A 21,652-nucleotide genomic window follows, 5' to 3' on the forward strand; every position below is an offset into this window, starting at 1 on the left:
ATATTTGGAAATGCAATGAAAATGTACACTTGACACATAACGATTGAACTTTGAGATGTGGCGTTCTGGGTGACGTGGGCTGAGATGTCTGGTGTCACTGGACTCTGGCATGACTGGACTCATGCTGGGGTAGGGCTATTCATACTGCAATATGAAACAATGCCACCGTGATCAGTAATAATGTCAATATCTCAAATAACATGATCTGGGGACCTTCCTGTCAGTTGGTGGAAGTCTGTTCCTGTCACTCATGCCAGTACAGCTGGCATGAGTATTGTTTTTTTTACCATAAAATGCACAGTATTTTTTACCGATATTTCCTCTTTTTCCATAAAACAATGATATGCATGCGGATTTACCGATATTTGCGGTAAAATAAATGTTACACCCTTAAAATTACAGGAGTTTTGCCTTTATTTAAGATTACATAGATATTATGTTTATTTCATAACAATTCATTGTAATTGTACAGATTCAAATGTAATTCTACATGAAATGGGAGGTAATATTTTACAGATTTTTTCAGGTTAATAATAATGAAGAAATGCATGTGAAATTACAGAAATAGGTGGTCATTGTGTGTTTTCTTTAAAATTGTGATTTTTATGTTTTTAAAAGTAATTAATAGTATTTGTACATACACAAAAGTAATTTATTGTAAATTACTGTAGAAAGACAAGAGAAAAATATGATGATGATCAAGTTTATCAATGTCATATGTTGACGCAGAGCAGTGCTGGGAATAACCAGCAGAAAAGGATGCACCCATGCTTCCCCTGGCAGGACCGAAATATCTATTTGGTCCATGTCTGTAAAATGTTTTACATATAGGGGTACAATAAGAAAGATGTCAGTGTGTGACCCATGGTGTGACCAAAATTAGGTTGGGGGATGGGATGGCTAGTGCCTCAGGGTTGTCAAGGAATTATGAAGTTCTCAAATTCATTTAGGAGATTAGAAACAATAAGTCTATTGTTATTAATGCTAGTACACTATAGAGAACTCTGTGAAATCAACAATGAATAGCAATATAATAATTGGACACAAAATATTTATCTCAGGCAACATTGAATGTTGATTTTTGAATGAGGGAGTTCACACATGCGCAGTGGTTGTAGCAGCAGCACTTTTCAACTGTTTTGAAACTGTTGAGTTTTCAACTGAGGAGCTGCTCCTCCAGAAGTTAGCTAAATGATTCAGGAATTATAGTGACTGAAGAAAAGACAGAGATTCAGAGGTAACGTTAATATTAATCTGATATAGTACTTTATATGTTCTCAACAACCTTTTTTTTTGTCAAAACGGAATGGACTTTTACCGAACTGAACGGCAAATTGCTAGCTGACGTTAGCATTATTGAAATGAGAAAATTATAGAAAATTAGCTACAGTAGCAGCCAGGGGTTAGAGCTAGCTATCTAATGTCAGTTAATTAAATCAGCCATTTGCCATCCGAAAATTCGGTTAACGTTATGGCCTGCATGACCCTATTGTGTAGCTATATAGCGTTAGACCATACTTAGTAACGTTATGTTTATTCTTTTTTTTTTTTCTTCTCTTAACTACCTCAGTATAACGTTACCTGCTAGCTAACTAGCTAGGTCAGTAGGAAATATTTTCCGAAACACGAAGGCACTTGTCCAATAAATATAACGTTATATATGAATTCAAGGTTAGTATTGTACATCGTTGATAAAACCATGTTAAATCATTAGATAATTAATTGTGGAGATGGCGACGTGCCGTTGTATAGAGAACTGTCTAAATAGGAGTATTTTGTTCAGTAATGTTGATTTAGGGGAATTCTGTATTAGCGTTTAACTTTCGTTTGTAGTCTAGCTTGAGTTTGGTTAAGTAAAGCCCTGTGTGTGTGTTTTTATGTTGCTGCAGATTTATGTTCTCACACTCTACATTGTCACCTGGAGTCAGCTCTGTAACCATGGGCCTTAGTTTTTGTGGTGAGTATTACATGAAGTTGCAATTGCCATTATTGTTGTGTGGACTGTTTAAGTCAAGACTGTTGATGGAGGTTCTTTCTGTCACAGACATTCATGTATTTCAAAACACGAGGTGCAAAAAGTTTTTCCTTCAATGCGTTCTGCTGAGAAGGGAGACTAGCGTTGGTCATGGTTTGGAATGGAAGGGAGAAAACAGGACAACGACGGATATCGCAAAAAAATAATAATATATATATTCTTTTTTTTACGACGTAGTTAAGGCGGCAGGCGTCTGTTGTTTAGGCGGCCGCCTTAACTGAAAAGTGCTGCGGGAAACCCTGATGTATTTCACAACATGAAACCTACTGCGATGAAAAACAATCTGATCTCGGTATTCATGAGTTCATAATTACGATGGTGTATTCTGTCTGTTGTTTTGACTATTTCGGTTCTTGAAGTGGTATTTTTATAGTAAAGTTATGGTATGTTAGTGTTGCACAGTAAACCTGTACTAAAAAGAGACACTTGCATAGCTTCAGTGTTCCTGTGCATAGATGGGAGACTGACAGAACGCCATCTCTGTAGCACTCCATCCAGTCCAGAAGCCGGGGTCCTGAAGTCTCGACTTTTACGATACTCAAATGATGCGATGTTAATATACCTCTCTGATCTAACGAGTCTGACTAGCTGTCGTGACCTCTCAGGTGGGCTATGGCTACGATGGAGAGCTGGAGAGATGGTTGTTCTGCTAGGTTCTTCTGTCTCTGCACAGGAACTGCAGCTCTTTTGCAGTGATCGTTAAGGAGCCTAATGAAGAATCATGGTCAGAATTATGTTGGCCCATGCTACACCCCTTCACCAAGTTTCATACATGGAAGTGAAAACATTATCTTCCGCCCTGCAGCGGCTCTGCCTGGGTCGGAGGTCATAAACAGTTGGGCATCGGATTTATTTACGTGTTTTTTTTTAAACTATTTTCGGATATGGTTTGTCCTTGCTGAAGGTAGAAATTATTAAACATTATAGAACAGTAATAAACTGTCATTTAATGAATTTTGACAGTAGACCGTGCTCTGTATTTTTACAGCTTATTACATGTAATTTTGTGGTACGGTTATTTACTGTAATTTTACAGAATCGGTCTGGAAACTGTGCTGCCAGTGCTTTCTCCGTTTTTTTACGTGATTTTGCACAGTGTAGAAATGGATTAAATCATAAAGGTTGAACATGAGGAGTTACACCAAATCCCAGTTAGATTTGAAGGTTTTATTGCAGTTTTGAATACAGTACATGTGCTACTTACTGAAAGAATATAGTACATGTGCTACCTACTGAAAGAAACAGACATGCATGGAATACTGATTCAAGATGAATAACCAAATGTCAAAACCGATGCAATGTAAAAGCAGATATTGTGTCTCCTAAACTGAACAGCACATTGGATGTGAACGGCACCGATGTACCACTAAAAACAGTCAACTCTGAATTCATTTAACCAAGGAGATCTATCCCTTAAATACATCTAAAGAAAGGAGGGAGGGGCGTTGTTTGTGCATAAAACAAACCTTCAAGCTGCTTCAGTCTGTAACAAAAAACAGAGAGTATTTCAGTGGCCACGCCAGTAGCGTGAAAAACAACACTCGATCCAAAGTGTTGTTTTGGATCTGCAGAGCCTCACCTTTAACCTGGAGTTTGGCCGAGCACTCGGCCCGGCCGAAGGAGTTGACAGCCACCACCCTGTACTCGCCGCTGTCCTCGGCCCGGACGCGGAGGACGGACATGGAACAGACACCGTAGGAGTTGGTGATGTAGTAGTTGTTGTCGTGGTTGATGGAGATGTCGTTGAGGTACCAGGTGACGCTGGGGGTGGGGCAGCCCCGGATGGCGCAGGTCATGTAGAGCTGGTAGCCCTTCGGAGGGGTGTGGACTTTCAGGGGCACCAGGATGGATGGAGGCCTCTCGAAGCTGATCTCCGTAGGCATGCTGGTCGTCACAGCGACTAGGTTGACACAAATCGGAAAAAAGGTTGAAACGTGTATATGTGTATATCAAAGCAATTCATTATTTTTTAGGGGAATGGGGGGGGGCATGTCAATGAGGGGGCCTAGGCCCCCCCCAAACTCCCTTGTGGCTACGCCCCTGGTAGCCCTGGTTTCTCACTTCTGTTGCTGTTGATGCCCCAGGTGGGCGACTGGGAGGGCTCGGAGGGGCCCATGTCGTTCTTGGCGAACACGCGGAAGTGGTACTCTCGCCCGGGCTGGATGTTGTTGGCCGTGTACGTGTTGCAGAACAGCCGGTCGGCCACCGTGTGCCACATCCGGGTGTTGGAGTCGTGCTCCGCCACCATGTAGTGCAGGCGGTCATCCACTTCCTGGTCCGGGGATGGGGCCCAGGTCACCACCACCCTGCCGTGGACGGTCTGCTGCAGCTCCACCGGCCCCGGGCGCTTCGGTTCATCTGGAAGCACAGTAGGGGGTTTTACAACTGAAGGGCTGCACCACTGAAGGGCTGCACCACTGTAGGGCTGCACCACTGTAGGGCTGCACCACTGTAGGGCTGCACCACTGTAGGGCTCCACCACTGTAGGGCTCCACCACTGTAGGGCTGCACCACTGAAGGGCTGCACCACTGTAGGGCTGCACCACTGAAGGGCTGCACCACTGTAGGGCTGCACCACTGTAGGGCTCCACCACTGTAGGGCTCTACCACTGTAGGGCTGCACCACTGAAGGGCTGCACCACTGTAGGGCTGCACCACTGTAGGGCTGCACCACTGTAGGGCTGCACCACTGAAGGGCTGCACCACTGAAGGGCTGCACCACTGTAGGGCTGCACCACTGTAGGGCTGCACCACTGTAGGGCTCCACCACTGAAGGGCTGTACTGATAGATTTGAGTTGGGACACTGAGGCGGACGTACTGTACTCTGCAAAAGTCTCGGGCGCAAATGTTTTTTTTAAAGTAAAGTTGAAACACTTTAAGTCATAATGATGAGAAGAGATAAGACTAAACAAGAATGTTCTCAACATTGCAGTAAAAATACATGTATTTTAACTAAAAATAAATAAATGTTTAGCATTCGATAGACTGTATGTTATGGTTGATGGAATCCTAATTGTACCTGTAAAAAATAAATACAAAATAGCCACAATGAGAGTGCAGAAAATAGCTGGAAATCAAAACGTTTCCTCACCTGTGACTCTGACTTCGATATCAAACGAAGCCTCGCCACTCGAGTTCTTGGCCTTGATGGTGAAGATCCCTGAGTCGGAGCGCTTGGAGGAGGGGATGACCAGCTGGGACATCCCATCCGTGTTGATGACGTTGATCCAGGGAGAGACCGGCTCGTCGTCCTTCAGCCAGGAGATGCTTGGCGGGGGCTCGGCCTGAACACACACCCACAGAGATGGTCAACGACGACCCCCAGATGAACCCCTTTACACATACAAAAGAGCTGGTCTCATTCTGCTTTTTCTGGTACGACCGCTATGACGAATCACAAACTGGTTAGATCATTGAGCACAAATCCTGAACTGTACTGTATGCCATCACATGTTATCATACCTCATACAGGATTTTGATCCTCACTGAATTTCCAGCCCTGATCACAATGAAGTCCTCCGGGTCTTTGAAATTTGGCCGCACTAAACACCATAACACAGAACAGTCACGTTGAGGCTGGGGCTGAATTCTCACTTCTACTGAGTCTACACGGTATGTTCTGTCGGATGTGAGGGCGGATCGTTATTAGGACTTACTGTTGGGATTCTTTGCACACACCATGGCAGAGGGAGGACTAGGCTCTCCTGCTCCAGACTCATTAATGGCCGACACCCTGAATTCATACTCACACCCTTCAGTCACATCCTTCACTGCATACTTATCTCCTGAAGGCAGAGCAGAGGACAGCTAACAGCTAGAGCAAGTGAACAGTAGCAGACCCCTTTCATTATTAAAGGCTGAGCCTGCAGTCAAATGTAATCATCCTAAAACCACAAAATAATATAGACATTTTCACATCGAATTGTGATTTTGAATACGAGGATGTTCCACTATGTCATTGTGTCTTTTTTCTTAAAGCAACATGTCCAGTTATCTGATCAGGAGCAGACCTTCGATGGGCTCGCTGACAGGGTTCAAGGCAATCCACTGAACTGTGTCTTTCTTCCTCTTCTCCAGCTGGTAGCCGACCACTGTCCCAAACGTCTCCACCGGAGGGGTCCACGTCAGGTGGATGCAGGTCTTGGATGCACTCACCACCTTGGGCGCACCAGGCGGACCAGGGAACACTGAGGGAAAGAAGGCACTATAAACACAAGGTCATGGAATTCTTTTTTTTTTTTTTAAGCAGTTGAGTGTCCTAAAAGATGGATTTCCCCTGCAGGAGGAGGGAAGCAGCTTACCCAAAGTACCCGCCATGATGTTTTCTGTCTGGAGAGGGTTGCTGAGGCCTTCAGGGTTCTCTGCGTATATCCGGTAGATGTACTTCTTGCCCAGGACCACGTTCCGGTCACGGTAGACCGTCTTGTCGGCGGTGACGTCGCCCAGCTTCTTCCAGAGGCTCTGGCCCAGCTGCTGGCGTTCCAGGATGTAGTGTGTGACAGGGGAGCCTCCATCGTCCTGCGGAGGGTTCCACTTCAGCTCTATCACCGAGGCGCTGCTGTCCAGGACCTCCACTGGGCCTTCCGGGGTGCCGGGCTTGTCTACAGCCCAGGGGAGTTAAGATATAGATTATATAATACTATATGTTGATATTTTTTTTATTATAAAAGTACATTTGAAATGATTATATATATTTATATATTTTTTATTGTTAATGTAAAATATTATTTTATGTTTTTTTTTATTATATATAAATCATAAGTTTAGGTTCACAACAACATTTGTTTTTTTGGAAGTGGGGGATGGAATAACACATTAAGAATGTAGTTCCAAAAACGTGGAGTTGTTATTATAATTATATGTGATGGAAGAAGATGCCTACAGCTTTCGCGTGGTCGTCTTACCAAGGACGATGAGCCGAGATTTGGCCTCCACAGATCCGTACGGGCTCTTCAGCTGGATGGTGATGTCTCCGGTGTCAGAGCGCAGGCAGTCCCTGAACATCAGCCGGCTGTGGTTCGCCTCCTTAACCATCTTCACGCCCCCACCGTCCTTCAGCTCCACGCCGTCCTTGAACCAGCGCACCTCCAGGGACTCCTGCGGAGTGAACGGCATCTTGAAGCTGCCGTTCTGATCCACCTTTACGATCACCGGCTTGGAGAACTTGTGGAGGTCGTCGGGGTCAAACTCGGGTACGTCTGAGAGGCAGAGGAGCAGACAGCTTACAGGGATACTCTGTTGGTCGTTCCCAGATGGGTTTTATGAACTGTTATTTTAATGCTTATAGTTTGTTAACTAAACATACCTGATGCACACATTATTGTAAAGTGTTACCCAAAAGGATGAATCTGTCCATGCAAATAATACATTCAAGGTTATTAGGTTGAGTTTTACTGTACCTCCAACACAGAGATTTGCCTCAGTTTTGCAATCGTCTGCTTCAAAGCGGTACAGTCCAATATCGTCCTCCTTGCTGGTCTTAATGGTCAGTTTGTGATTGTTTCCATCCTTGGTTAAAGCTAAACCAGCTTTGGAGGACAGCTAAAAATAATAATATATGATATCATATTATAAAGACATAATGTGAGATAAATTTCAATGGAAAAGTTGTCATAGTCCCATCAATTCAGAATGTAACCATATAATTTCATATAGTTGGTGATCAGAGGATTTCTATAACACATCAATACCTTCTTATATAAGTAGTTATAACAGTATTTCACATTTACATTTAGTCATTTAGCAGATGCTCTTATCCAGAGCGACATACAGTAAATACAGGGACATTCCCCCGAGGCAAGTAGGGTGAAGTGCCTTGCTCAAGGACACAACGTCATTTGACACGGCCGGGAATCAAACTAGCGACCTTCTGATTACTAGCCCGATTCTCTAACCGCTCAGCCACCTGACTCCCATGGTACCTTCTCTCCAGCTTTCAGCCAGGCTCCATCACAGTCGCTGCTCATCTTCACCACCAGTTCGGCAGGTTCACCACGAACAGCATACACGTCAGACAATCCGCTCACGATGTGCAGAGCTGCCCACCACAACACGCACAGTTACCTTCTGATTACACAGCTGCCACAGACGCACATACATCTGGGGTAACGTTAGGTTGTTTTAGATGTTAGACATGGGCTCTGTCACAGGACGGCATGCATGCTGAATGTGCGCGGCCACATGGATGCATTCCTGATGACCTGCAGGACAGGAAACCCCAGGCTGATCTGTCATGCCTTACTTTAGACAACAGAATGTTACACTGAGATTACATTTATCTGAAAATACCCAGTTTGGGATATTGTCTAAAGGGAAAGTTGCTTGAAAATACACTATCATACTGTAAATATCTAATATTTACTATAGTTGTTGAAAGTGCATGTTTCAAATCTCCTCTGAGGCCAGTGTGATCTGGATCTGAGGTGTTCTATGATGGTTCCAGCAACAAACAAGCACACTGAATGACAGGCACATAAAACGCAATGAGAATTACGCAAATGAATGTACGCTGTTTTATTCTCATTAGCTTCCACTTACTGGTTATGGACAAGTTCTGTTATAAGAGATTCATATGGTTTAATAAGGTTTTAAAAGAATTCATTAGAAACCATTAAACAAATCTAGTCTTGCAGTGGGCAATTAACTTATTGGATAATCATAAATGAATAAAATCTCTGAAACACTTATTACTGCACTCATTTGATGATCAGAGATGGCAAAAGTACCCTTTTTCACTTAAGGTAAGAGCTGTGGGCTCTGACATATACTTAAGTAAAACGTAGCCATTTAACTTTTTGTTGAATAGATTTTTTCAACCTTTCAACTTTGTATTTTTTTCAACCTTTTTTCAACCTGCCAAAAAAACAGGCCAAATATTTTAGTTTGACTTTTGTTTAAGTTTGAGTTGAAATTATTTTTTAAACCTAAAAAAAAAAAACTTTTGCGATTCCCCCCCAACCTATCTCAATTTTTACCTCCACAGGTGCGCAGTGACAATAAATAATATTGATCATGCCACCAAAAACAGTAACAAGTAACAAGCCTGGCTTGAAAACACAAGAAGTAGAAAGTACAGGTATATTGTGTAAACATTTTAAGGAGTGAAAGTAAAAAGTGAAGTAAAGTACTGATACCAGAAAAATCGACTTAAGTACAGTTGATGTACTGTTGATGTTTAAAATAAGGTCTTACCAGCATCTGCAGTGTGAGGAGTGAGTCCTGCTCCATCACTGTTAGACTGGACTGATGGCCACATGAACAGGGCACAGGATTGTCAAAACCTTATTTATTAATGTTACGAACGTATTGATCTATGCAAACATCATTCTTAGGTATATTTATTAGTTATATTAATTAATTTAATATTCACTAGTTATGAACGTAATATGTATACGTTAAGTTAATATTATAACTAATATAACTTTTAACAAAAGCTGTTAATTGTTCGAAAAGTTGATTAGATGAAGAAAATACGTCTGGGTTTGTCATTGGCAGTGTTACAAACGTAATGTATGTAAGTATCGTTACTTTAAATGAATGTTAAGTCACAGATATATGAATGGTTATGATGCAGACAAAACTATTAAACATATTCAGTATTATTTAATTGATTCTGGTGACCTAAAGGTCATTGGTGATGCTATGACAAACATGTACAGCTAAACCATAATAAAATATAGCACCACACAGTCGCATAAGAATTATGCAAATGTGACAGTTCATATTTTACGATACAGTGGTAATGCACATATTCAGTTTTTTTCTCGCTAGAGATTGATACGTTTTAATAAGGTTTAATGGAAAACATCAAACAAATCCTTCCAGTGTGCTGTGTTACTTTTAAACAGATTCAAGATGAGTTTCAGAAAGTCTAGTAGTTAAACTGCAGTTGTTTGATGCTTCAGATCTGTCTTACCAGCGTCTTCAGATGGGGGGACGCCCGCTCCATCGTTAACTTCCTGTCCTGGGACCCACCACACAACACTCACAACCTTCACCAATACAGTTTATTGACTTACGTGAATTTAGGATTATTTGATCAATATTCTAATCACATACACCAGTCATAACATTGTGTTTTACTATTCAACATTATGTCTTGTTAGAGTTTTATTGTAGATGCAGCAAATTATTAAGATAAAACCACTCCACTATACGAATAATTTCCTGAACTAAATGTATTGATGCAGGGATGTTTAGCCGCACTAAAGTTATAGGGTTAGATGCAGACAAAGTAAGAAATCTCCTTGATTCTGGTGACACAGCTTTACAGTATTGTATGTCACACTTAGTGAACAAATAGATTACCTAAATAAATAATTAAAATGTTGTCTTAGTACTGTTATTGAGGAAGCAGTACTTTGTCTTTCTCTTACCACTTCCTGAATCCCCTGTGTTCAATCCTGCTCCTTCATTAGCTCCTCCTTAATTAATTACAATTAATTAATTACATTTCTGAATAACAAGTCTGGCATCCCTACTATTACTCTAAAGTCTGGATGATTATATAAGCTTCCTCACTTGTGCATGTCACCATCAAAGACAGATATCTTCTACATGACTTGAAACCATATTTTAATGTGAAGTATTTTTGCTTCCTGCAATTGCTTACAGATGCTGGTATCTTATTTCACAATCCCTTCACATTTGCTCGGGGTATTGCTTGTTAAGCAGACTGAGGCTAGAAGTTAGAATACAAAATTCTACTAAATCATGAACACCCAAAATGTTCGTTTGGTACTGTACATGTAATTGGATGAAATCATTATTAAATAAACATGATTATTATAGCACGAGAAGCAGGAAGCACAAGACACACTGACGTGTTATGTAAGTATACTGTATGCTGCTGTTGGGAGCTCCTAACCCAGTCAGCCCCTGGCCATGCTGAGGAGACAGCTCACATCACAGACAGGACTGGAGAGAGCTGATAAGCAGGCGACACAAGTTAAAAAAAACGGTTCTCAACGGATCTCAACAAAAGTAGTTCAGTAGATGATCATTCATTATAACGTTATATAACGTTATAACGTCTCTAGCCTATCAACCACGGTTAACTTCTCAGTGGAGAGAAAAGTATTATAGATAAACACGCAGACCCTCAAAGCCATTGTTTTTCAAATGGCTTCCGTATTCAACATGGCATCCATGCATAGGTAAACACACCCCTTGTTGTCTCTTACCAACAACATTATTCTCCACGGCAACAGCCTGGGGCTGTGGACCTATACTCACTGCTGCTGCTTCCTGATCTGACCGTCCTATCATCACAACCAATCAGTGACTGCCACTTAAACTATGGACAGTAACAGGATCATTTCATACCAAATATAATATGTGGTAGTTAACAAAATAACAAGAAGTACCAAAATATAGATATGTATACAATAACTTTAAAAAAGATTGGTAAAACTAAATGTGAAGGAAAATAACAGTATAATACTGTTCATAGACTGTATTACACACATCCAGGAGTGAAAGAAAAGATTGAGGACATTTGCATCCCAATAATTGTTTTACCAGCAGAAGTTAACCCTAGTTTGGCAATTTAAAATATTAACAACATGAAACGTGATAATCACAAGCTACCTGAAAGGTAGGTCGATTATTAAAACATCAGTAACGTCCATTCACCCAGAGTGGAATTACTTTCTAAACACATCAGTTCAGTATCGTCAATCTCTCCAGAGTGGAATGACAACTACTGTATCAAAACATCAGTAAGTAAAATACATACATTTACACGTTGTTCAAATACTTTGTAAACACGCGGGTTGTGTTTGCCGGTCAGGGCCCTTGTTCTACCTGGTTTGGTGGGAGGAGCCTTGGCAGGTTTGACCTCCTGGCTGGGAGGTGTGGTGGTGGGCTCTGCCTCAGCCGCCGCAGCCATCTCAGCCTTGGCTGTCTTCACCTGCTCCAGACGCTCCTCACGATCCTTCACCAGCTTCTGCTGCTGCTCTTGGGCAATCTTCTCCAGGTCCAGCCCCGCTCCTCCGGCCCTGGTCGTCTTCCTGGCTGCCTTCTTGCCTCCTTGGCTGCTCTTGTCGGCTGGACGGAGAGAAGGTGTGTTCAGAGAGGCTTGAGGCCTGAGCGTGAGGCCTGAGCGTGAGGCCTGAGCGTGAGGCCTGAGCGTGAGGCCTGAGCGTGAGACCTGAGCGTGAGGCCTGAGCGTGAGGCCTGAGGCCTGATTGTGACGACTGAGGCCTGATTGTGACGACTGAGGCCTGATTGTGACGACTGAGGCCTGATTGTGACGACTGAGGGATTTAGGTTGGTTTAGGTGCAGTTCCATGGGTGTATGTGAAGCTCTGTGACACTGCTTGTAAAGAGGGCTGTACGAACACATTTGTTTTTTAATGTGGTGACTCTAGCACAGTAGTTACAGACAGGAGAAGCTACGGAAGCCATTATGAAAGATTTTCTCGTTTAGGAAGGTTGATCCAAGCATGGGTAATTGTTTGTGAATTTGTCGTTTACTAAAACAAATTATGACAATTTAATGCTTTGAGTAATTAATTGTGACATCAATTAATTGTGACATCATAGACATCAGCCCTATGTGACCATGCTCAGACCTATTTCTGGAGCTCCCCTCTCTTTGATGCTTTTAAAGATTTTGCTTTCAACCTGAACATTTTGACCCAAACACAATTCATCATCTGCAGCCTTGAAGCCATCTCTCCCTCTATTCATAAAAATCTGACCTTCCCGTCTTTTTGATCGAAGAGATTTCAACAACTCACGCTCAACAACAAGCCAGGCGTTGCAGGACTTGATCCCTGCGACGGCAGCGTAGATGCCCTTGTCCACCACCATGCAATCCTTCACCACCAGCCGGTGGATGAGCTTGTCCTCTGAGGCCTCAATGTCGTACTTGTCGCCCTGCTCCAGGGGCAGGTTCTTTCCCACCCACATGATCTTGGAGAACGGGTTGGACAGCACGCACTCGAACACAGCGTCTTCTCTCTCCGTTGCCTTCACTTCCTGGATCTTGACGAGGAAGTCGATCATGGGAACTGCGAAAAAAAAGTGTGAGGAAGGAAAATAAGGGTGGAACATGTTGTATTAATGTTGTACTATAATGATGTATCCTTACTTTTGAAGTCAGTGGAAAACATGTTGACACCCTCCACATCAAGCTGATACAAGCCAGCATCGTCAGGCAGCAGATCCTTAATGCTGAAGACGTATTTTCTCCCAATTTGTTTGAGGCTGTGTTTGTCTCCCAGCTCCTTGGTGTAAGGAACCATCACTCCATCCTGAGAGGAAATATGCAAAAACACCTCACCTCGAGGGAATCACTGGGCTGATTGTCAAGAGAAATTAAACTCCAGCATTATTGCTGTCGTCATGCATTTTACAGTGGCAAATTGTACAATGACATTCCTGCAACACTGGGCTTCAATCTAACCTTGTAGATGAAGATCCTACTGCTAGGGTCGATCATATCCATGTCGATCTCAAAGGACGCGGAGCAATCAGGGTTCACTTCGATTGGCTTCAGATTTGAGATGCTTTTGATGAACTGGATGAGAGTAAAGTTGAGTTTGTGTGAAATGGAGTTGACAGTTACAGGAACGTTTGTTAAGATTGTGAATTAAAGTCTGTAAAGGAAACCTTAAGATATTACCAGCTGTAATGTATTTCCATTTATATATTTTTTTGTAGATAACAGCTCAGTAGTGAAGTATAGATCCTGAGAGGTCCCCTCAGTATCGGAGTCAATATTGGTTCGATGCGGCCAGGTTCATAATGGAATTCTCAATTGTCTTACTACAAATTGAAATTCCGGTGTCTTCGAATCACACCTTAGAACACTGTTTGACATGGTCTTGCGATGCGTTTGTGGACAAACCTGGGCCTGTTCCTCCTCTCTCTCCTTCTTCATCTCATTCAGTTTTTTCAGCATCCAGCGGAAGTCTGTGATTCCAAACTCAGTACAGATGCGCTCGTAGTCTTTCTTATCAGCGCTCAACAACAGCTCCCAGAACTTTGGGTCTATCTCTCCATCTTTCCTTTCAGTTTGCTCAGATTTGGGACGGATTTTACTGGAACAGACAAAGAACAGTTTAGCATTCACTAAACACAACAAACACAGTTCCGCAAAAAAAAAGTTGAAATACCTCTTTCTCTTCAGTACAGTCTTAAAATCTCCTGCTTCATTTGCCCCTGCTGTTGGTTTGGGTTCCTTTTTAAATCCAACTGAAAAATGAGAAGAGGTAGAAAAAGACCAGTGAGAAAAAATCTTCCTAGAGGATTGTTCAACAATCAAATATTCCGTTGCTTAGTAGCAGATAAATAAAAACAAATCTTGATTACCACCAGAATCACCAACTCACCTTGAATGACATTCAGGACCACAGTGACTACGGCTTTCCCATATTCATTTGTGGCAAAGCATTTGTAAGTGTCAGCCTGGTCAGGTTTGACATTGGCCATCTGGTAATGAAACAGCATGTTGGTTACTGGTTTACAGGGCATGCAGATGAAAATGTGCTGGTCTGGATAAATCTGGCACATTTACATGAAGGACCTGAGTGCTCATGGCACATGTATTTCAAGTATTTTTCCTTAAAGTAAAATAAACATAAAACAAGGAAAGTTTCAGGAGGAATATTACATGTTATATAACATGCTTTGCAAAAAGGGTTTGAATGTAGAAAGGTACAGTGCCTGTCAAGAGTTTGGAAACACCTAGCCTTTTATCATTGTTGAATACAGTAACATACAGTTATCGTTTTAAGTCGGAACACGTAACTTGTATACGGTTAATAATCGTAACGAGGGGGAAAGGGGGGGGGGGGTCATGACTTGCCTCGAAGATGTTCTCGTTAGCGACTGGGTCGTACTTGGTTTGGTATCTGGACGTGTCAGAAACGTCTCCGTTATTCCTGGCCCAGGTGACGGTGGGTTGAGGTTCTCCGATAACGATGGCCTTGAAGAACGCAAACTTCCCTGCGGGGTTGGAGGGTCAGTGTTGAGGGTCAACGTGATTCTAAAATCATGCGTGAGAGCATCATGATTTGGACACCTGAGTGGACTTGGACATCTTGGAGTTCACCAGCAGATACGAGAACATACTGCTAGCAGGTAGGGTGTGTGTGTGTGTGTTTGCATGTGTGGTACAGTGTGCAAATGATCATCATTAAGTCATGAACTATCATGCACAACACATATATCCATTGCTGACAGCTACTTCAGTGTATGAACAGTGATGAAGATGACAAGTTCTGTAGTTGCTCACCCTCCTGGATGGTGAGAGCGATGGGCTTGCGGGTGAAGTCAGGGTGGCTCTTCCCCTCTGGCATTTCCTCCACAAACTGGGTGATCATCACCCCAGGGACTTTAGACTTCTTCTTTATCCCCACTGGTGACAGTGGATCAGACAATGTTAAGATAGCTTGTAGGGAATTCATAGAGCAGCAACCATTATAAACTTGATCAGTCTTTAATAACCTGGCATGTGGTTGTATAATCATATGAGAATAGATGTTTATAAACAGCATGCCAAACACAATATATTCATTCTAATATATAGCATTAGAATGTTTCATGTTATTAACACATTGTCCTTATAAGACCTTATCCTTTTTCAGTTTCAACATTCTTAACTTTCATTCTAAGACATTAGAAGTCTGCACCTTGTGCATCCATGCCCTGAACTTCTCACAGCCAGAACTGTGTGAACAGATATGTTGCAAGACATATCCTCGCACATGAAAATGTACGTTGTTGTATCGGCCAAGACCCAGTTATCAATATCAGTCCTTCATGCCTCAGAAGTGGGGTGAGACGTGAAGACGGAGATGAATCGCATGTGGCGGTTCCTCCAGCCTACCTTCAGCACTATCCAACCTTCCAGCATCAGGACCTGCTCATGGACAGTTTCAGGGGCACATATTCAGACACATATAGCAGACATGAGCCGGGGGGGGGATTGTGGAGCGAATGGAGTGGGTGGGGATCATTGTTAGGATGAAACAGGAAGTAACTAACGTAAACACACGTGGTGAACGTGAGGTAGGAAGGAGCTAGATCCCCAAAGGAAATCTTGACGATGGTAAACAAGCTGAAGAGAGATGTCGTGACTAGCTCTGAGGTGGAGATGATGTGTCTGGTGCTGTCGCTGCACCTGCACAATGATGTAGCTCTCTTCTGAAGTGTGTGACCCAGTTATGTTCAGTACTGTTTATGCTGATGTAGCAAGGAAGCCCGGCCAATTGTGGATCCTTAATGCGTGGTTGTGTTCTTTATTCCATAACTGACGTATCGTATCTGCCCGTAAACAGATTATTTTGTTTGGGATTAATTGTAATTCTACCATGAGACTGTTTTACTGTTCTATAGGACCTCACACTGTGAGCCCTCCGCTGTTAACACGTGTACCTGGTGAAATTGCAGACACACATGATAGAATACTTGGCTGACTGATTTGGACAAGCTCATTTGCATAAAGCCTGCATGCATACATTTTTGGCCCCTACTGTACGGACGGATGAACAGGAAGGTGTGAAGCTCTCTCTCCTCACCTTGCCCAGCTGCTGTCTGATCCCCCACTTTAGATTTTTTCCACATTTTGGCAGTTTTGGTTTCTGGATGAGCACTGTTTCTGGAGCTGTAACCAATAAAAGAATCACACAGATTGGTGTTTATTTAGAGGGTTGACGTACCAGGAAATTGAACAGCCCACTATCATCACCCATCACGATGCCTGAATGTTCTGCCAAGCGAATCTATAATCCAGAATAAACACTGCCAGCCTCTACCAGAACCCTGCTGAGATCTGACGTTGATTAATGCTCAAATCATACTTTTTTGAATACGTGTTGGGTTTTTATGTCGCGTCCTGTCTTTGACTGGGATTGAGCTGGAGGTTTCGTGCGTGGTGAGGACATGAAACAGGATCGTTTCAAACGGCATGTCATCCTGCAGCCATGAATCATCGCTGTTCGCTGACTGTTCATATTCTGGTGTTTTATCGGTTGAATTAGCACGGTGGAGAAAACCTCTCAACTGTCGCAGAACTGAACCTCGTGTTGTGCTTCAACAACGAGAGGAAGAAGCGGCATCAGATGGACTCATTTGGACCATCGGTTTGGCACCCTGCATATATTTCTTTCTATCACAGTTTTTATGGATACATTTAAAGAGAATATCTTAATGGAAGTATTTTAGACATAAATGTTTCGCTTTTGTCAGTGTTACAGTTTGGGGCTGCGTGTTTAAAATAAAGTTGATTCCCTTTGGGAAAAATCTGCTCAAACTGTTGAGAAACATTTAAATACGTTATGTAAGTTACACACCAAGTTGCAATACACACTGCACAGCAGATGTCACTAATAGCACACTCCCAAATGGTTTTCTAACTTGAGACTGAAGACTTCACTAAAATAAATGCTGTACACAGGATATGTGAAGACATCAGCATCATCATACTCCTTCTATGGGCCTACGTGAGATAAAGTAAACAGCTGAAAGCCCACTGTGTGTGTCATTGACTAAAGGAATATATTTAAAGTATCATGGTTGTCCCTATGTCTTCTGAAAACAGTCACACTACGGCCAGAATGTGACGGTACGTGTGAGACAGTAAAGAACTGGCGTGAAAGCGACAACACGTCAACATTCAGCCCCTCAGTGTAGAACCAGCTGGCTTTCTGTGTGAAAACTTATCTTGCGGTCCTCGACTCAGACAAGCTTTGCACGAGCCGTATGTCTTTTGGCCGCAACTCTTGATTGCAAGCAGTACGTCTGCGCTGGGAATGTGATGTTGACACGGTTTGAGTTGTGTCCTATACTTGTTGAAGTCGCCACTAAATCTTGGGTTTGAATAGATGGAAGTGCTTGAGAATGACTGGGGCAGGACCTTCTAGTTGAGGATTGAAAGGAAAGGGTTGACAGCCAGAGACAGAAACAGACCGTGATCGAATGTAAAATAATCGGACATGACTTGAAAGGCTGTGCACCAGCTGTTTACCTATGTAGTTAGCCCGCATTGGTGCATTTGATTTGATTTATAAAATTACCTGGTTCTGTCAGTAAATCATTTTCAATTGTGAAAGCTGTTGTTTTATATTCATTTAAATTAAGTGGTTATCTACTACTTTGATTGTAGATCATCAAGATAAAAAATCCACATTTATATTGAAGTATATCCTTCCTGAGGAAGATAGCCTAATCCATGTGTTAGCTGTACCAGAACTGTTAGCCTATTTGGAGATGACCGGGGAGGGATGTCTGCCTGGTTAAATAAAGATATATAAAGATTTTGATTTAATAACCCTTGCATCTCACGGAATCCAACACCACTCCTTATACATGTATGACATTCTAGGGTTCCCTATCAGGGCCAGTGGAACAGGAGAACACAGTGTCGTCATGTGATAGGTCACATGGTAGCCTACATAAAAGTGTGATCATCCAATCACAAATGGTCATGATGTGCAAGTAAATCACTGCTAGGATGACGAGCAAGCCTCACCACAGGGAGACCAAAATAGCCACTTTGTCCAATTTAAATAAAATAAATTATAAATACAATTCCAGGCAACTTCATTCCGATATTAGATAGGGTTTTGAAATCAGAAAGAATTAAACGTTGTATTGTACGTGAATTGAACTTTGAATGGTGTGTTTGTGAACTGCAAATCAGCTTTTCATCGCTGTACCACCGTTGAAATGTGTTCTACAAGTTATAAACAGATTCAAGTTAACTTAATACGTGTCCCATTCCAAGGCTATAACTCTCAAACGAAAGGACTTTGAGTTGGCCTACAGTTCTACGCTAAGGCCACATCGCATGAATGAAGTGTTAATCTGTTAAAGCACGGCATTGTGCAAGTGTTGTGAATATGAGGTTTGATTTCCCAAATCTCTCTCTGCCCCAGCCACTCTTGGCTCAGATGAAGCTGAAGATGATCACGAGCCACTTGGCTCCTGACAGGACACTTCGTGAAGTGCTCCCGAGCCCAGCGAGGGGTCGAGTTTTATGACACCATGTGGTTTTGCACCGCACGCTAGCGTCAAAGCAGCCCCCTGCCCACCTGATCCGGGATGCAGAAGTGAAAACCTGGTTCGCCCACCGCTGGGTGACCCAGCCATCATTAAGAGCTATCAAATGCACCGTGTGTGCCCTGGGAAGGTTTTAAAAAGCCCTTGAAGACACAATGACGACAAGAGTTTAGTCTTAAATTAAAGTGTGTGTGTGCGTGTGTGTGTAAGAGTCAGAGCACCTGTCATGAAGCTGAGAGCCCAGAACCCCACGACACATCGATTACATCTGAAATAATTTCAGTTTTATGAGATACACATTTGTGACTGACTAGCATTAAACTGTATAATTGTGTTATTAATCCTGGTTAAGATTTCCCAGAACTACAATATCCTCATGCTGTGGAGGAACAGAATACATGGTATGTAGTAGTACATGTCCCTTAGAAAGATACACAAGACACTTCTTTCTAGTATAACATGGCTTTTGATCTTCTGGTGACACATTGCACATGATATCACACTGCCGTTTAACTACTGCACATTTAACTACCTACTGCACAACGATACAGGTCTTTTATGACTCTAATCCTACAGCCACAGCCCAGACAGCTGTTGTGAAACAAAGACCAATATCTGACACCTCAGACAAAGCCTGGCGTCAGGGATGGAAACTGGACTTACCTCAAGACCCCTGAGGAGCGATCGTCTGTCTGTTGCCGCTGCTGGCTCTAATACTGGACTGCCTCTCCTCAGGTCTGCCTGCTAATAAATCCTTCTAGGAATGGCAGAGATTCTGCGACAAGCTCCCTGGTTCAGGCTGCCTGTAGGGAGAGAGGATTGCTCATTAGTTTTTGGTTTAACAGGCAACTCAGGAGAAGGGGGGGGGGGGGGGGGTGGGCATGGTGTGTTGGTTCGGCGTTGACCTGAGGAGGAATTCAGAACTTTTCAGAGGGGATGATCTCAACCAGGGGCAGCAGCAGGATGGCAGAGAAGCACTTCATGTGATCGTGTGGCATTTCTTATCTACAGCAGTGTGCTGTGTGAGTCTCCATGGTTGTTAAATCTGTCTGGGAACCTATATCTGAACAGGTCAGCATACCTGAGACAAGGAATCACTTGTACGAGACAGACCTGTACAGGACGTGATAAGAGCTAAAAAATGCTTCACGCAAACATCTAACCACATTTTACTCAAAGTACACATATTCCGTTGAAAAACACGTACTCTCACACAGTCACACACGCACACACCGACACGAAATACATTCAGAGACAGTAGAAGACAAACAAGAAAATAAATACATTGTAAACATGATTTACTGTTCAGTACTTAAGCTGTCTCCCCAGACAAAGCCCTGGTCTGCTCCTCACCCAGTGATCCTGAACAAAACCAGACCTTCCAAGAGGACGTTCCACGACAGTGGAGTTTCTTGCACCATCTGCAGCTGCGACGTGCGTGTCGACAGGTGCCAGAGAGGTTAGCGCAGTTAAAACTCAAGGTTGCCCGGCGATTTAACTACCACATTGCTTTGAATGGTGTTATTTATCACCACATCACACCGGCTATCCTCTTAATTGTCTCCCCAGTGAACAGTATGTGATAAAAGGCCGCAAATGAAGGAAATGTGATGTCAGTTCATATGATAGTTGTAGTGTTTCAAAACAAGACAGAGGCAGGGCATCTGTATCGACATGCTGAAACAAACGATAGCTCTTCTAGGGAGTACTATGAGGCTGAAACCTAGATGGTCATGTGATCACAGAGTAGTGCACCTGGTTCTTCTCATGTATTTTCTTGGCCGAAGGTCTTATAGCCTCTCCAAGGATAACATAAAAAGGTTTGATAAGCTTGAAGGTGAGATTCATTATGCAGGTGCAGCGCTGTACAGTTTATGAGATGACAAGAAAGCAAGAGGCGAGGAAACACGTTGAACTGGAACACTCGATTTCAACACAGTGGCAGGTTGCATCCTCTCAATCAACTGAAGCTGAACGTGATTGCAACCGTATGGGTGATCAAGGTTTCTTGTCAGTTTCCTTGTGTGTTTTTGTTCTTGTTTTGATGTAAACAATGAGCGACAAGCATCTGCTTGGTGACAGATGTGGAAATTATAGGAAACATCCTCACAGGAGAACAACGTTAGAATCCTAGAGCTGCCAAGGGGCTGCAGGCTGGAATGAAGAATCACCTTCTTCATTTCAAACATCACGCTTTGGGGATCGATGAATCAGAAGTTTGCTATGTGCTTCTGTGGCCAAGGACAAGGTTAGTCAATTATCTATGCCATCTATTTTTTTGATTGAGAATGATAATCATTGTGGATGAATAGTACTATAATAGTACTATAATTAATAGTACTATTATACGGTATGATAACAACTACTATTGGTATTGTTATCAGTAAGCCCAGGAGTAGCAATATTAGTAGTGGTGAAACACATTATTATTACTAATTGTACTAATTGACTGATTTGCTTGCAAGGAGAATAAACTACACATGAGGTTAGTGCTTCAGAATGTTGTGTCTGCGTGGTGAGAAGCCAGAAACACAGAAGGCAGCAGCTTGCTGGACGGGCCCTTAAATGGCTGCTGCTCCCAGCCCTCTGGATCGTAAAACCAGGGG

General features: G+C 42.7%; 1 protein-coding gene and 1 long non-coding RNA gene across 3 annotated transcripts; one reads left to right on the plus strand and one right to left on the minus strand.

Annotated features, from left to right (window-relative positions):
- Window positions 1-1,887: 1,887 nt before the first annotated feature.
- On the plus strand, window positions 1,888-6,699 carry LOC134029419 (uncharacterized). 2 transcript variants are annotated; one of them, XR_009931634.1, is made up of 5 exons: window positions 1,888-1,957; window positions 4,120-4,411; window positions 5,158-5,411; window positions 5,508-5,648; window positions 6,114-6,699. It is a non-coding gene; the product is annotated as an uncharacterized LOC134029419 (long non-coding RNA). The 2 variants fall into 2 exon arrangements; XR_009931635.1 differs by lacking the exon at window positions 1,888-1,957 and having other exon boundaries at window positions 3,259-4,404.
- LOC134029223 (immunoglobulin-like and fibronectin type III domain-containing protein 1) lies at window positions 3,188-19,783 on the minus strand. Its single transcript, XM_062473272.1, has 23 exons — window positions 19,710-19,783; window positions 16,565-16,650; window positions 15,280-15,402; window positions 14,851-14,990; window positions 14,375-14,474; window positions 14,159-14,237; window positions 13,891-14,083; window positions 13,447-13,560; window positions 13,132-13,294; window positions 12,779-13,051; window positions 11,841-12,083; window positions 11,219-11,296; window positions 7,958-8,073; window positions 7,436-7,577; window positions 6,941-7,234; window positions 6,338-6,637; window positions 6,047-6,223; window positions 5,693-5,821; window positions 5,499-5,578; window positions 5,128-5,320; window positions 4,097-4,393; window positions 3,615-3,935; window positions 3,188-3,518 (listed from the first exon to the last, which is right to left on the minus strand). The coding sequence occupies exons 2-23, from the start codon at window positions 16,608-16,610 to the stop codon at window positions 3,514-3,516; spliced, it is 3,606 nt and encodes a 1,201-aa protein (XP_062329256.1). The 5' UTR covers window positions 16,611-16,650; window positions 19,710-19,783; the 3' UTR covers window positions 3,188-3,513.
- Window positions 19,784-21,652: the final 1,869 nt, after the last annotated feature.

Source organism: Osmerus eperlanus, chromosome 1, assembly GCF_963692335.1.
Source record: "Osmerus eperlanus chromosome 1, fOsmEpe2.1, whole genome shotgun sequence".
Taxonomy (NCBI): Eukaryota; Metazoa; Chordata; class Actinopteri; order Osmeriformes; family Osmeridae; genus Osmerus; species Osmerus eperlanus.

Excerpts from the sequence above, each read along its gene's own strand:
- LOC134029223 (XM_062473272.1), bottom strand. The coding sequence starts at position 16,610 with ATGTGGAAAAAATCTAAAGTGGGGGATCAGACAGCAGCTGGGCAAG. Across the intron at positions 14,238-14,374 it reads GGTCCTGAATGTCATTCAAG|TTGGATTTAAAAAGGAACCC; the intron begins GTGAGTTGGTGA and ends CTCATTTTTCAG. Across the intron at positions 8,074-11,218 it reads CGTGGAGAATAATGTTGTTG|CTCTGCACATCGTGAGCGGA; the intron begins GTAAGAGACAAC and ends TGTGGTGGGCAG.